Source organism: Excalfactoria chinensis, chromosome 19 (assembly GCF_039878825.1).
Source record: "Excalfactoria chinensis isolate bCotChi1 chromosome 19, bCotChi1.hap2, whole genome shotgun sequence".
Taxonomy (NCBI): Eukaryota; Metazoa; Chordata; class Aves; order Galliformes; family Phasianidae; genus Excalfactoria; species Excalfactoria chinensis.
Genome location: NC_092843.1, coordinates 8,819,119 through 8,835,910, shown reverse-complemented (window position 1 = coordinate 8,835,910; position 16,792 = coordinate 8,819,119). Strand labels below are relative to the sequence as shown.

General features: G+C 39.5%; 1 protein-coding gene across 10 annotated transcripts in view; it reads right to left on the bottom strand.

Moving 5' to 3' along the window:
- The window catches only part of PITPNM3 (PITPNM family member 3), a 65,946-nt gene that overhangs the window by 9,283 nt on the left and 39,871 nt on the right, over positions 1-16,792 (bottom strand). For 8 of the 10 annotated variants that reach the window (XM_072353918.1, XM_072353917.1, XM_072353919.1 and 5 more), the window contains 9 exons: positions 15,145-15,261; positions 11,247-11,428; positions 10,084-10,253; positions 6,199-6,369; positions 5,752-5,937; positions 4,884-5,032; positions 3,067-3,183; positions 2,015-2,131; positions 801-949 (listed from right to left, as the gene is read on the bottom strand). In XM_072353918.1, the coding sequence (XP_072210019.1) occupies positions 801-949; positions 2,015-2,131; positions 3,067-3,183; positions 4,884-5,032; positions 5,752-5,937; positions 6,199-6,369; positions 10,084-10,253; positions 11,247-11,428; positions 15,145-15,261 (1,358 nt within the window). The remainder of the gene's footprint in view (positions 1-800; positions 950-2,014; positions 2,132-3,066; positions 3,184-4,883; positions 5,033-5,751; positions 5,938-6,198; positions 6,370-10,083; positions 10,254-11,246; positions 11,429-15,144; positions 15,262-16,792) is intronic. The other 2 variants (XM_072353913.1, XM_072353916.1) reach the window with 2 other exon arrangements.

The following is a 16,792-nucleotide window of genomic DNA, read 5'->3' as shown; positions in this document are numbered from 1 at the left end:
ACCCTAGTCCTGCACCTGTGACAACAAATTTTATTTCACCTTTTCACTCGTCGTGCTTGACTTGGCACAGACTTGGTTTGTGGGTTTTTTTGTTTGTTTGTTTTTAAGTGTTGGAAAGCTAGGAGAATTGATTTCAATGAACAGTTACTTTCAAATGCTGCTTTCTTCCCCCAGTTTTAGAATAAACACACTCTTACAGAATTATAGTATATAATTCTGAAGTATAGGATTAAAATGACTTCTGCTATCAGCCTGCCAGCAACATACAAATAGCTGGCTGAGAAGATGGCAGTACATGCTCTACTGTTCATTTCAACAATTCATTTCAACTTCTTATTGAAGAATACACAACCATACCCTTCAGTAATCTTTTCCCCAGTGAAGAAGCTCTGAAATAAGTCACACACTCTTACCACAAGAAGACTGATTACAGTCATTCAGTCTCCCTAATTTTGCAAGTCTGAATGTCACTAAACTGAATTTTGTTGAGGATTTATGTTGCATGAGGGATAAAAACCCACTGGACTGAACACCTTTAAGCTAGCCAGAATGCACACAGTCACTGCTTCAAATCTAAGCTGATAATACAGAAAAAAAGATTAAGGAAAGACAAACAGAATTGTCACCGGAGGCTTGAGGCAAAAAGAACTTAAATTATTTGCCTAAGGCCACACAGAAGTGTGATGCATAATCTAGAACTGACCAAAATTCCCCTCCATGCCCCCTTCAATCCTACACATCAATGTCTTCCTGATCACAAGAGCCCATAACAGCTGTAATATCAACTTGAGAGCTATTACCTGACCACCATTTTGATGGGATATACACCAATTCTCAGTCTCTTCTGTTTGGGTATGCTATAGGATATCCGGCCACTGCTGTTGGATATCTCTGTGTCAAAATACACCCACCTCCCAGAAGATGGCTCCGTCATTACGAAGATATCAACCTGCACAACCAAGCAACAGTCATCTGGTGTGATAGTGGACAATATTATTGCCACTTTAGGAACATAGCATGCCAAGCCTGCAACATATTATCATCTTCATTTGTGTTTTGTAACCAAAGGTTGCAAGTAAGTTTCAAGGAACCTGAAAACCCAGAAACTTCTCAGAGGGTCCTCACAACTAAAAAATGCTTCCTAACACACAGTACAAGAGTTCATTATTTCCTTGATTAATTAAAGCACTCAGCACTGAAGGTATTAAGCAAATATAGAGCTCAGGAATTTAGCAGGAATCTAGAAGCAGAAAAAAGATCATTTAAGTCTACGTGTGTATATTGTTTTTGCACAGAACAGGCAAAGTGAAGCCTCCATGCTTCTGTTTTACCTACAGCTCAGCAACACTGCTAAAAATTCTTAAGTCTCACTGCATGTGACCAAATGAATTCAATCAATATTTATTTGGCTTTGTAAATTTTAAACCTGGCTACCACAGGCAGCTTTAAGAGCACAGACTGTTCCAGCTACCTTGCATTACTGAAATTCTAAAACTACCTGTAAGAGGCCATGCTTTTTACTATTGCCTCAAAGCTTGCTCCCTCCTATAAACTAGAGCAAGACACCACTCTCTGCTCTTTCACGTATATGAGAAACAACAGCTACCTAGCCTTTAGAATCCCACTTCCTTTATCCCATTCTCTTACCTTGAAAGGAGGATACACACTTTTCTTTTACTGACTTGCCAACTGCTATTAAATTCTTTTTTGTCCTTGCTCAAGTTAATCAACTCCAGTAGGTGGTGCAAATAGATGAAAGGTTCGGAAATTACAGCATAGCATACTGTTCATTAACCAGAGGAGATGTTCAGCATCATATAAAAAGGACTACAGGTAGAAAAAATGTAATCTACCAAAAACTTTGATCCAAGTACGGTGGGATGCTAGCTATGTACTCCCCTTCATTGTAAGGCTCTCTCTGGTATCATTAACCACATGTACATTACATTCAACAACTATCTGTATTACATGCCAGTTGACAGAAAAAGAAGGAAATAGAATACTCAGTCTTTACCTTTTCACCTGTTAAAGCTACCATGTCCAGAGGCCCATACATAAAGCGCCCAACAAGCACCTGAGGACCATCTTCTGCAGCAATTACATCATTTGCTCGATGATTAGCAGTCACATTCTGAAATGAGACCAAAATATGGAAAGTGTTTGTTTTTATGTAAAGCTATTGTCTCTATTACACTGTTAAGAACAGTGATAAAGAAAAACAGTCCCGTCATGTTTGAGGAATGTCTCAGCGTACCTTAGAGTACCTAGCCAAACTGGGTTGCTATTTCAGCAAGAGTCAGGACCTCATTAATGGGCTGAGTACACTTAAAGGAATGCCAATTATCCTTCAGTACAAGTGGTGCCATAGAGTGACATTATCACATGCAAGGCATTCATCCTGTGAGGCACTTTCACATATTTTTAGCAACCGGAATTTTTGGAAAATCAAAGCATAAGTATAAAAGCAAATCTCCTAGAAGAATGCTTTAACTGATGCCAGTGCTGGAAGAATATCTGCAACTTGGCAATACTTTCAAACTGAGTATACATCTAGGCATATACTGGACACAAGCTTTTGCTGATGATCATGCTTCACCCTGCTGTGTTCTGAAGTGCATACTAACACAGTGTTACTCAATACTTGTTAAAAATTTATCTGAAACTTAGTAGGGTCATTTTGCTACAGGAAAAGAACAGTCAGAATCTCTGTGACTTCCAAAAGAAATTTCACACTGCGTGAATTTTCTTCATGTATTATGTAAGGCTGTACCATCTGAAGAAAGAAGAAAATATTTTTTTCTTGGGTCACAAATCCATCCAGCATATTAGAAAACAAGAACAACCTGTGCTTAACAGGCTCTTCTGTTATTTAAACATATGCATTTGGACAAAAAGATGTATATGTCTAATGATAAACCAAGAATAAACTGCTCTTCTTTTTTAATTGATAGATTGACTCTGGACTGTATCAGTAGTTTTCAGTTAACTAAATGCTTTTCATGCTTTGGGAGATCAGGATCCAACCCAATTTCTATAGCTGCCCTGGATATTCAGATTTATACTTACTCTCAATTTGACATGTGTCCTTTTGCGTAGCCATTTTTCTCGTGGATTGGATGGGCTCAGTGTTGCTGGATCCAGGCTATCATTTTCTTTGAAATTTACATTTTCATATCTCATCACCTGAAATGATATTAATGTTCTAAGAAACTGTGCTGCCTGGGGAGCCCTGTACTTGACAAGGAAAGGAGTATCCTGCTGACCCAGCTGAGTGACATTGCAGAGCAAACAACACAAGCAAAACAGAAAGAGGTACAGGCCATATTGTTACATTAAATGCTGCACAACAGAGCAAAACTAGCTTATTCATCTGTAAGGGTAAGTTCAGGTATTAAACAGCTTTTCCACCCTCAGCAAAGCTTACATGTTCAGAATATCCAGCACATACTGGAATTAACCAGTCTCTTATGCAGTGCTGCAAGCTCACATTATTACTTTAGAGCCGTGTTCCAAAATGCTTGGACATATTTATATGTGCTTTAATGCACATATAGGACTCAATAAGACCTAACACTGCAACTTAACACAGATTCACAGATGCAGGGAAAATAAATCAGGAATGCCTACTGAGACAAGCATGCTTAGGAAGGCACATGAAAGGGGAGATGCAAAAATGTTCTGACAGATTTAAGGTATAAACAAACAATCAAAAAGCGTCCTGACAGAAAGGAAGAGATGACAAAGGTATTAAGAAATCTGCAAACAAGAGCGAAAACACCTATGTACAATTATCTAAGGCCCTGAAGAGAAAGAACAGGGATCTGCATCTTGCCACTTCCAGTATAAACTTCTCTAGTTGGGAATGAACACCAAACAAGCTTCCTGTTCAGGAGGCTGTTCTGAGTCATGAAAAACTGGTCAGCAGCTTTTGCACTGCATTGATTATGGTAGCACTAATTATAAATGATTATTTAAACTAGCTTTAAAAATACAGCATTGCTCAATGATGCACTTTGAACGGAATCAGATACTCTAAGGAATGCTTTAAAAAAACAGTAAGAGGTTGAAGGAATCTTAGAATTTCATCAGCTTAAAATATTGATGAAAACTCAGCAAGTAGTCCTGTTAACAGCCAGATCCTTTGTTGCACACTCCACCCACTGGCTGGCCTATAGCAATGGGGCCCCTATACAATTACACAGTACAACTCAGCAGCAGTTCTGAACTGATGGAAACTCAGCTACCAAGCTCCCATTTCACTGGAGCCACTAGATGAGAGAATTTAAGCCATTACACCCACACAAAGAGAAGGAGATGGAAGAACTTAGCACACAGAGACCAGCCAAAAGGAGAGCAGCAAGCACACTGACATTTTCCCAACTGATTTCATCAAGAAATATGACTGTGCAGTTTTCTGCTCTACTCTCTTGACCATTTTCCAGGCTGCAGCTGTATCATCATTCACTGGATACAAGATACAATGATTTCTAGGTTACTCCAAATTAAAATCTTTATAACTGGATTCCATAGGAGGGTCATTATGGCTTATTGGAGAGATACTTTTACTGCACGTCACACTCAAATATCACTAAATTACTTTCAATCCATGTGAGATTTCTCAACCACTTTCTCAAGAGGTCACAGCATGAATCATCTCCACATCACTGACAGCTGTGATCTAAAAACTGGAACAATAAGAGAGTCATCATATGCCTTAGAAATGAGTTCTGAGGAGACAGCGCACACAATGCTTATAAACATACTAGTACAGTTACAACAGAGACTGGTAATGAAGTCTTTTTTTATACACTTCAGTCTCCTCATTTTTCCATATCCCCTCTAAATTACAGTTCTTTCATTGTGGAGAGAGAAAGATCAACAACCTGTCTTAAAATGAATGCCACAACGTCTGTTGATTCCCAGTAGCTGGCATGGAAAAGATGTGGCAGGGCCACAGTTGGAAATGCTGTCAGGACATCTGGACAATACAAGGCATAATCAATTCGCTTTGTTCCCCACCACTTGGCAGTAACTACAAAATAAATAAATAAATAAGATTACATTTCTAAAATATGTCTTCTTAATAAATCTGCTGTTTTAATGTATAAAACAGATAACAGAATGAAGCCTTTCACTTCATTAATACTGACATTTAGAGCCTGTTGAAAGCATCAATCTAACACAGAAGTTTTGTTTTCACCAACTGCACCATCTCTTGAAGTTCTGCTGTCTAAATTGCTCTGCAAGTTTTGGGAATCAGGTTACCACAGCACAATGCCCTTTGCTTTCTGGCCCACAAAAAGCATACAGGGAAAGACTAGTTAACTTTATGATCTAATCTATATTATACAGCAAGAATCATAAATACTTCCCAAATAGTAAGTACAGTATTATTAAAACATTATAAAGAAGAACATAATGATCTATGGCACCTACGAGTAACTATTTTTATCTATGTATCTTTCTTTATGTTTGGACCATGGCTCTAAACCCAAGTTTGTCTGAAACCCTTAGTAACTACAACTGACACCTTAACATAAGGGTCTATATAAAGGATTTCATTTCTATTAATTCACCTATGTTACTATGAAGAGTAGAGCAACCTAAACCGTGTTATTTAAAAACCACAACAACTTAAGCTGTTCTTGTTCTCAAATTTCCAAAAAATTAATTTTCCTAATAAGACTTTTCCACAGAAATGATGTAGTGGGAATGGCTTTTGCTATGCACATTGCAACAAGCTTCACTCACTGCTGGTGAGGCATGCTGATGACAAGCTCTCTGCTGACCCTGAATTTTCACTGTTTGTGCTGGCCAAGCTCAACCTTCTCTCTTGCTTCTGAGATGTGTCCGGAGATTCAGAACTCTCCTGAGAGTGAGGTATGTTCAAAGAGCTGTTCTCAAGGAACAGAGCACTGTAGTTTTGGATAGCATCACCTGCAGATTACAGAAATAACATAAAGCAAAACAAAATAAAGAAACACTACACATACACACACACACACACACATATATATATATGAATCTTCCTCTGTCGTCTTCTTTCAATACTTGCTAAGAATATTTGTGCCATTCTGTCCCAGATTACTTATTTTTATCACGCTAGCATATTTGTAGTTCAAATCCTCTTGAGCTGTGTAAGCAGAGAAACTTCAAGAGAACATTAACTAAAAAGAGCTATGAAAATAGGTACTATACCTAACTGATGAGATCTTCCATCCCCCAGTGGGTATCTCTGGTATCGTGGGACACCGAATGGAGGCAGGAGATGAAATCTTTTCTCCAACAATGGTTCAAGTCTGCAGGCAGATGGGTCAGCAGAGTGAAAGAAACTGTACACTTGGTTGCAGGCTGGCCGAAACTGACAAACTTCAATGAGAATGAAAGAGAAAAAGAGTTCAGTATTGCCAGTTTAAGATTTTCCAGGAGTCTATGCATAAATGTGATTAATATATTCTCCTGCAATCCAAACTAGTGCATATCTAGCCAACATAAATTTAAGAAAATAATCTACAATTACCTCTGTGAGTAACAACTCATTGCAAAAAATTTACAGAGACATCATAACCTGTGATGCAGGCATGCAGCAGACAAGAAAACCAGACAGAGTTCCCAATCTTTCAGTGATCCTACTTCGCAATATAAAATTTCAAGAAAGCAGATTCCAAAAGGAATTTTAAAGGACATGTCTATATACAGCCAACAATAACTTTCGAACATACAAACATTTTCAGACACAGCACAGTATTCAAGAGAATGTAATCAGACTGCACACAAAATCACAGAATCACAGAATCACAGAATTATAGTGATTGGAAGGGACCTCTAGAGATCATCAAGTCCAACCCCCCTGCCAAAGCAGGCTCCCTACACCACATCGCACAGGTAGGCGTCCAGGCGGGTCTTGAATATCTCCAGAGAAGGAGACTCCACCACCCCCCTGGGCAGCCTGTTCCAGTGCTCTGTCACCCTCACCGTAAAGAAGTTCTTGCGCACATTCGTGCGGAACTTCCTATGCTGGAGTTTCAGCCCATTGCCCCTAGTCCTGTCCCCACGCACTACTGAAAAGACACCAGCCTCGCCACTATAGCTCCCACACCTCAGGTATTTATAAACCTGGATCAAGTCCCCTCTCAGTCTTCTTTTCTCAAGGCTAAACAGACCCAGTTCCCTAAGTCTCTCCTCATAGGGGAGATGGTCCAGGCCCTTCACCATCTTTGTGGCCCTCCGCTGGACTCTTTCCAAGAGATCCCTGTCTTTTTTGTACTGGGGAGCCCAGAACTGGACACAGTATTCCAGATGAGGCCTCACCAGGGCAGAGTAGAGGGGGAGGATCACCTCCCTTGACCTGCTGGCTACGCTCTTTTTAATGCACCCCAGAATGCCATTGGCCTTTTTGGCTACAAGGGCACACTGCTGGCTCATGGCCAACCTGTCGTCCACCAGGACGCCCAGGTCCCTCTCAGCAGAGCTCCTTTCCAGCAGGTCTTCCCCCAACCTGTACTGGTGTATGCAATTATTTCTACCTAGATGCAAGACTCTACACTTGCTTATGTTAAACCTCATCCGGTTTCTTACTGCCCAGCTCTCCAGCCTGTCCAGGTCTCTCTGAATGGCCACACAGCCTTCAGGCGTGTCAGCCAATCCTCCCAGCTTCATGTCATCAGCAAACTTGCTGAGGGTGGCCACTATCCCCTCATCAAGGTCGTTGATGAAGATGTTGAACAAGACTGGACCCAGCACAGACCCCTGGGGGACACCACTAGTCACAGGCCTCCAGCCAGACACCGCACCACCAACGACAACCCTCTGCACTCTGCCAGTCAGCCAATTCTCGATCCACTTCACCGTCCACTCATCTATCCCATACTTCCTCAGCTTTGTTATAAGGATGTCATGGGGGACCGTATCAAAAGCCTTACTGAAATCAAGGTAGACTACATCTACCGCTCTCCCCCCGTCCACCCAGCTAGTGACATCTTCATAAAAGGCCACCAGGTTGGTCGAGCACGACCTCCCCTTGGTGAACCCATGCTGAGTACTCCTGATAACCTCCTTTTCTCCCAGTTGTCTGGAGATGGCATCCAGCACAAGCTGTTCCATCACCTTCCCTGGGACAGAGGTGAGGCTGACTGGCCTATAATTACCCGGGTCATCCTTCTTGCCCTTTTTGAAGACTGGGGTGACATTGGCCATCCTCCAGTCTTCAGGCACCTCCCCAGTTCTCCAAGACCTTTGAAAAATTACAGAGAGCGGCTTAGCAATAACCTCCGCCAGCTCTCTCAGCACCCGCGGGTGCACCCCATCAGGTCCCATGGATTTATGGACATTAATGTTTCCTAAGCACTCACGGACCACCTCTTCCCTGACTAAAGGGAAATCTCCCATTCCCCAGATTCTCTCATCAACCACCGGGGGCTGGGATTCCTGGGGGAGAGCCCTTTCACTAAAGACAGAGGCAAAGAAGGCGTTCAGTATTTCCCTTCTCTTCTTCTTATATGCCTTCTCAGCATCCCCCGTTACCAGAACACCCCCCTCACTTAGTATGGGGCCCACATTCTCCCTAGCCTTCCTTTTGCTGTTAATGTACTTAAAAAACCCTTTTTTATTATCCTTTATCTCCTTAGCTAGATTCAGCTCCAGGTGGGCTTTAGCCTTCCTGGTCGCATCTCGGCAGTCCCTGACTACATTCTTATATTGTTCCCAAGTGGCCAGACCCTTTTTCCACATATCGTGTTCTTTCTTCTTTCTGTGGAGCTTGCACATGAGTTCCTTACTCATCCACGCAGGTCTCCTGGCACCTTTTCCTGACTTCTTAGTTACAGGGACGCACCGATCCTGAGCCTGGAAGAGGAGCCGTTTGAATGCTAGCCAGCTCTCACAGGCCCCCTTGCCTTCTAGCACCCTGGCCCACGGGATGGCCATAAGTAAGTCCCGGAGGAGATCAAAGTTGGCTCTCCTGAAGTCCAGGGTAGCAATCCTACTTTTTGTTTTGCTTCCTCCGCTCAGGATCACGAACTCCACCATCTCATGGTCGCTACAACCCAAGTTACCCCCGACTTTTACTTCCTTAACGAGTCCTTCCTTGTTGGTGAGAATAAGGTCCAGCAGCACCCCGCCCCGCGTCGGTACCTCGACCATCTGCATTAGAAAGTTATCTTCAATACACTGCAAGAATTGTCTGGACCGCGCATGCTTGGCCATATTGGTCGTCCAGCAAATATCTGGATAATTGAAATCCCCCTAAAAGTACCAACGCCCGGGAGCGTGATGCTACTTCCAGTTGGCTACGGAAGGCCTCATCAACCTCCTCTTCCTGATCAGGAGGCCTGTAGTACACACCCACAACAGTGTCCCCCTTACCAGCCTGGCCCTTGATTCTCACCCACAAGCTCTCGACTGCTACATCACTCTCCCCCAGGTGGAGTTCAATACATTCTAGCTGCTCTCTCACATAAAGAGCAACTCCACCACCCCGCCTTGCTAGCCGATCTTTCCTAAAAAGGACATAGCCCTCCATGACAACATTCCAGTCATGCGAGCTGTCCCACCACGTCTCTGTGATTGCAATGAGATCATAGCCATGCGATCGCACACAAAACTCCAATTCTTCCTGTTTATTCCTCATGCTTCGCGCATATATAACTTCTGAGCAAACTCCCTTGCAAAAACAACTGTGTTGTTAAAAACAGCTTACAGCCAACATATCTGGGGACCAAGTTTAGTAATGAGATCAGAAAAGAACAAGATGAAATAGCACAGATGCTATTTTTGGTATCATTTTCAAGGACTATTCCTTGGTGAGGTAAAAACTTCCAGGTAACATGGTGAGGAATATGTGATCAGCAGCATGACAAATGACACGCTACTGTGAATAGGTGAGCAGTGACGCTGCTGGAATAAAACCTTATCATCTCATGCCTTAGTACTAGCTTACACTGACATTCCCATCTTTACAAGAAGGAACTTCCTAACTCATTCCCCAGACTTCCATTAGACTCTTTTATTTACCTGCTTTTAAAATAACCTCTTTGTTTACAAAGTCAATAAGCATCCTGCATTCTAACATTAGAAAGAACTTACCATCCAGGCCCGGAAGAACAGTACTCCTCATGGCCAGCACCAAACCAAGTGGTGATCCAAAGAGGAAGAAATCAGACACCTCAAAATCAAACCGGCCCAGGTTTACATCTGAGAGACTGGAATTCACAGGAAGAAAGTCTGCGTCATCTTTCAACACACTTGAGTGGATGCTGAGCAAAGAAAATACACTGATTTAACCTTAATGAATCCAGAGAAGACATGCATTCCCAGAACAGGTAGCTTAAAAAGCTCTAGCACCCACGTCTAGATTCAAGAAATATGCCTTAAACTGTAGAAAGATAATTACAGCATAGCAGCCACTTATAATGATTTCCAGTGTGGATATTAAATCTATTACCTTTAACATACACAAGCTTTCTACTGTTAAAATACTTATCAGCAAGTTATGCAAGAGCTCTAAAAACTGAAAAATTACCTCTACTTCCTGTTAGCTGTATAGACGTGTTTAAGCTTATTCTGAAATTTTTAATACAAATTTGAGCCTTCTCAACTTGTATTAAGACAATAGCATTAAAAAGCTACAGTCATAAGCACATAAAGCAGGTTGCTTTAATGCATTCCCTGAGATATGACGTAGAAGTCTAAATTAGTGATGCTTTATACACAGCTTTTCAATTTGTAAATGATTAAAATGTTTATTTAGTTTCTATGCTATACATGCATAGAGATGGTTATTTATTTCTTAGGACACAAACAAGTTAATTATCTTTAATCTTGCCCCCAGTCTCCTTCCATCTAGGCAAGACATTTGCTGTTTTAGTTGTTGTTTTGCTTTCAAGAGAGTTGCACATCAATGGAACACCAAAAACAATCATCTTTTAGAAAGAAAAAAATATCAAGTTCAGAATTATAAAGCATTCATCCACTTTGACTTTTGTGGGCTATTCTGAAGAAACGAAACTTGCATTTGGTTTTGCATATTCAAAACTCACACAGCTGAATAAAAAATAAATATAAAACTTGTGAGTAAATTCATACCAAACCCACTAAATCTATATCTTTTCTTTGGAGGATATTTGCAGGAACTTTAAGCAAACCTCTAGAAACACATCAGAACCAACATGATTCTGCCCCTCTAGCACTGACAAGCTGAATCAAGTGCCAAGCCTATTTCTTTTACTCAGTCATCACACACTAGTTACCTAGACAGGAAAGCATGATGATGTGTTATAGTATCACAGTTGTAGCTGGATGAATCACTCTGTTTCCTAGGCAACAGCTGTCTTGGCTCCTCATCATCCATGATTTCTGAGATGTCAATATTGCTTTTACTCAGATGTTTTCTGCCACCCAGACTGCAGTCCTCTGTTAAAAGGGGATTATCCTTCAGAGAATGAACAGAGCAAAAAGAAGATTTAGACAGTGCTCAAAATTCAACAGAGCTTATACAACAGGGCTGCATTCATACATTTGACCTCATTTTATCCAAGGAATGGTTGAAAGGGTTAGATCTTCTCCCTGCTGGAGAAGAAAGGGAAAGAGATGAATGGCCTAAAAGCTGGAAAGTAAGAAATGCAGGAGTGGGAGGAGTTTGCTGGGCAAAAGGAGTAGCACAAAGGCTTCATCTTTTGTTGAATGCATCATTCCTGAAAAACTATAAATACTGTAAGGCAATCAGAAAGGGGTCTTACCTGGCTGTACAAAATTAGAACATTATTGCTCTTACTCATCACGTCCCATGGAGATACAAAACCTGATTTTTAAAGAATGTGAGTTTCTGTGGGATGTAAGACCAGCGGTGCAACACCCTTTAAATAGGATGTCTATTTATTGTTCATTTCCTCCAGCACTTCTGCAGCTAACACTGATTCTGATTTATTTGAAAAAAAAAAAAAAAATCAAGAAAATAAAGCACATGAACACAAGCAAGACATATTAAGAAAAGAGATACAGTTAAACCCTTTTAATTGTGTACTGCTTTCACCTATATATTACTAACTCACATGATGCCGTATTAGAATTCATGGGATGATACCACATAGCTAACATTAGCATCCTAATAACCTTGCATAAAATTAGTTTAGGATCCAGGCATTTGTATGCAATTATTCCCATGGTGATATAATAAAAAACATTATTATGCATGTAGGAATTTTTCTGCATTTCATAGTAACACATAGCAAAAATCCTACCACGCAAACTTTCATATGAAAGCTAGGTGGCAGTGGTCTTGTATGTGTTGGTTTTTTTTTGTCTTTGGTTGTGCTTGTAGTAAACTGTGATACTGACTCTATATAGATTAATTTGTCCTGCAGTTTACTCTCTTACATTGAAGCTCTGTTATAAAATAATTTTTTCCTTTTCCTTTATCTGTTCTATCTATTCTGTAAAACACAAAGGTACAGCAAAAGTCCAAATCTGTATAATCGAATTATTCCTGAGAGTGTTTCCTGCAAAGGAGCTTTTTACAGATTAATTCCTGGAAACACTCGTGAACACTATTTCTTGATCTGTTCATGCTTCATGATAACCTCAAAATGACCCAGTACTCAGAAGGTATTTATTAGTCCTCATGAGGCTCACCTAAGCAACTGTGCCACAAGAATATATACATTTTTATGATTTTAACTTTGAAATTTGCATTCTACAAACATTCTGCAGCCTTTACCAAAAATGTCAATTTGGCAACTGTTTTTAACATTAAGAAATTTATTAATAAGAATATTCATAGTGGCACACAAAGTGAAGTGAATTCACATACAGCTGAAAGGGAATTCTTAGATACTTAACAAAGACCCATGAAACTCTCCAATAAACTCACTGAATTAAAAGGGTGAAGCACATACAACGCTGGTAACTTCTGAAAATGATACATATGCTGTCAAATCTCAGTTTCATCAAAACACTGGGCACTATAAAGCTCATTTTCCTAAAGCCACGTGGCAGACATATGGGCATCTCAGCTCTCATCACTTTTAAAAAGGCACTGCTGAAAACAGACAGAAAAATGGGAGTTCATGATGATGCCAGAGCAATAAATAAATAAATAAATAAATATTACATGAAAAGAACACAAGGAAAAGGGCTGGCTGTTGAAAAGGTATGAAACTGATAACACCAAACATTCTTCTTCTAGTTACACGTATTCCTCCATTGTATTTAAAAACTACCTTGTACCACCACAGGATTAGCTGATAAGGCTGCTTAGGAATGGAAGTTAATGTCTTCATCCCTGAAATCTGGCCACAATTCACCTTCATCCTCCAAGTTTTGAATAGGTTCTCCTTGCAGAGTGTGTGTTCTTTTCTTGCATTGCAAGATAATCTCAGGACATCTTTTGTAGGAGTTAATTTTAATGTCACTATGTTGAGCCAGGTTCACTTTCATGACATGTTCTTTCTTGTATGCTGTGAAAGAAACTAGGCCAACTCAGCATTTGTTTTAGCCTTATCAGGGATCGAGAAACAATCCTGAAAAACTTGCTAAACCACTTAAAAATACATCAGGTAATACATTAGAAGAAGGCTGAAGTGATAAGTACAAAGACTATTCAGTGTATTTCAAACAATTAAAAATCTGTTTTTCTACTGATACAAGCTCTCTCAGTGCCCCGAAATGCCACAATAAAAAACTCATCTGTAGTGAAATGGTATCAACAATTAAGCTCTGAATCAGTCACCAATAAATGGGTTTTATGTTTTATCTCTGTGGTAAAAATCAACTTTCTATGTTTGTTCTATTGAAGATTTCTGCTTCAAAATAATGTGCATTTTAGCTGTTGCAGAAAGAGAGAACCACCTTCCTCTTCTAGAATGCAATGCTTAGTTATTCTCAGCTAGAAGTTACACTAGAAGAGAAATGTAAGAAGAGAGAAAAGATGGAGAAGAAAACTGGGAAGGAAGCTCTTCAGCACTGAGAAAAAAAGAGGAAAGTATGAGAACTGGAACTATAAGCAAGCGCAGTGCAGTCAAAGAACCTGTCCTCCTAAATCCTGATCCCCATTCTCAGATTAATCAGCAGCTCTTCTACATTCAGGCTCACTGTAGCTGGGACCCAAGAGGTCAGTTTCTCCTTTTATGCTGCTTGCAACACTGCTGGCACTGTTAAAGGCTGGCTTCTGAGATCTACAGACATTTTTGTATCAGAGAATAACTTTCCTCCTGGAAATATTTAAACAGTTTCTCTTTTCTTGTCCACATGCTATTCCATCACACTGCTCTCAGATTGAACTGAGAAGACTGCTATCACTGATCCCATTTTTGATGAGAAAGGTAACTAAAGAGACAAAAGATGAAACAATTTAGCTAGTGTCATAAAACCATCAAATAATAGATTATAGGCATCTCATTTGGTATCAACACCACTATTGAATATCCACTTAAGTCTAAAGGACATAAAATTAGTTGAACTCAAGCTTTTCTTTCTTAAGCAGAGAACACACAGTGTAGCTTATATGACAGCAATGCTTTAAAATAATAATAATAATAATAAAATAGTGCTATTACTGCAAAATAAATAAATAAATAAATAAATAAATAAATAAATAAATAAATATCTCCTGGATCACAGTGAGAATGAATCCTCCCTTATTTCCAAATGTAGCACCCAACTAGAGACCTTCTTATTCTCACTGGCCTGTTCACCAAACCTTGGGTGACTTGCATTCTTCACCAGAAAGTAGGCACATCTCTCACCAGTCAGCAGACTTACTTTATTTATGAGCGTATCTTAATGTTAGACTACCCCTAAGCAGTAGCATAACTGATCCCGTAGTGACTGAAAAAAAATAAATAAAATTGGCAGAAACAGCAGTCTGAGATTATTGGAAGGATACATTTACATCTACAGTTAGAGATGTAACAGAAGACACTACTTTAAAGATTTACTAAGAAAGCCTTCACCACTGATTTCGATGTATCATAAAACTGAAGATGCAGACAGCAATTTTTTGAGATATGAGCAAAATCCTGTGCCATCATTGTAAGTTACCAAATCATTCAATTTTCTCTGGTTTAATATGGACATGAACTTCTTATTTCCTCTTTAGGGAATGAATCTACATAAAGGGTATGAATTTTGGCTGATTATTTTTCTCTTCACCTGGGTGCTGCTGACGCTTCCTCTCCTGCTACTGTTCTGACTCTCATCAGTTCTAGTATTACAGCAGATGGCATCAAACCCCAAAATGCCTCCAATGCAGTCACCAACGAGACATACCTGAGGGAATACAAAATACACTTAGTGAGATGTGGCAGGTATTTTACAAGAAATAAAAACTATTACAGAACTGCAGAAACATACCCAACTCATTTTAAACCCTTGTTTTTTTGTTTTTTTTTTAATATCTTGATTCCTACTGCAGTTAAAAGTGTGTAGTCACTTTTTCCCAATTCCTCTTATTTACAGACATATGCCATATGCCACAAATATCTGTCCCAGGGACTGTTTTGACAATCATAGAATTGTAATGTACCACAGAATTCTTCCAGCTACTTACAGTCAGATTCCAGCTCAAAAATTCCAGATCACTGAAGAATCTGTCTTATATATAAGACACTGATAATTTCAGTAAAATTAGCAACACAATTTTGTGGAATTAATGGTATTTCTGTAAATCTACCATTCCAATTATAATCCTCACTATCATCGGCACTAACTTAATAGAGTTAAGTTGATCTACATGCTGAAGAAAATAAAAAAGACAGATTCTGATCTGCTGAATGTTCAACACAAACTGACAGAACAAATAAAAAATATAAAGGAGACACACAGGGTAAGGTCAGGTTATGCACCGGGTATTTCAGAAGTACGTGACTTAGTGGTAAATCTGAAATTTATATTTGAGAACCAAAGCAAGTCTGCAGAAAGGTCACTTCTGCATTCAAACAATACTGGTACCTGATGACAGTAAAAGCTCATACAGACTTCTGCACATGTAATATTAATGCAGAGTTTGCAATAAACACCAGGGATATTTGTTGTTATTGACCATAAAATTTAATTTTTAACTGAGAGAATTGCTTTCACAATTCTTTCCGTAACTGGTATAATTCTTTTTCACATAAGACCAACTTTATAAAGTTCTATCACAGCAGATTGTTTGTTTGCATGTTTTGAGCAAGAATAGTTTACTCTGGATATTATGAATGGCTTAAAGCTTAATCTAAAAATACTGATATGCCACAGTGTAATTTTATTGTAGCTGTGGAAAATAAAAAGTGTAATTAGACATGTTTTTCCTTCGAAAATCACACTGCACTCCAAATACAATCTTTTTTTTCCCCCCTTGTGTAGACAGAAAGTCACTGTACTTTAGGGAAATGAATGTTTTCAGGTATCTAAAGGGCCCTATCAAAATAACATCAATAACTCACACAGAGTAGCAGTAACATATTTATTCTAAAGTAGGAAAGTACTATTTTTTTCTAATCTCAAGATGGAGAAGCAGGAATAATAATAACTGTGACACATGTCAGCTGGAAGAATTCAATAGGTGACTTCCCCAAAGAGTGAACCATAGCAGAAAAATTAAACGAGTATCCCAAAGCTACATGGGAAATCTATCTGCAAAAGAGTCAGCAACTGAGTGTTTATCTTCTGAGTTTCTCTGCCATCAAATGCTTTATTACTACTTTGATGTAGGCAAAAAAGAAGTGACAGGTAAATTTTGGATTCTTTTTGCTGTCAGGGATGTGCTGATGACCCAACTCTTCAGCTATGGAAGGTGTGTAACAAACTCAGAAACATA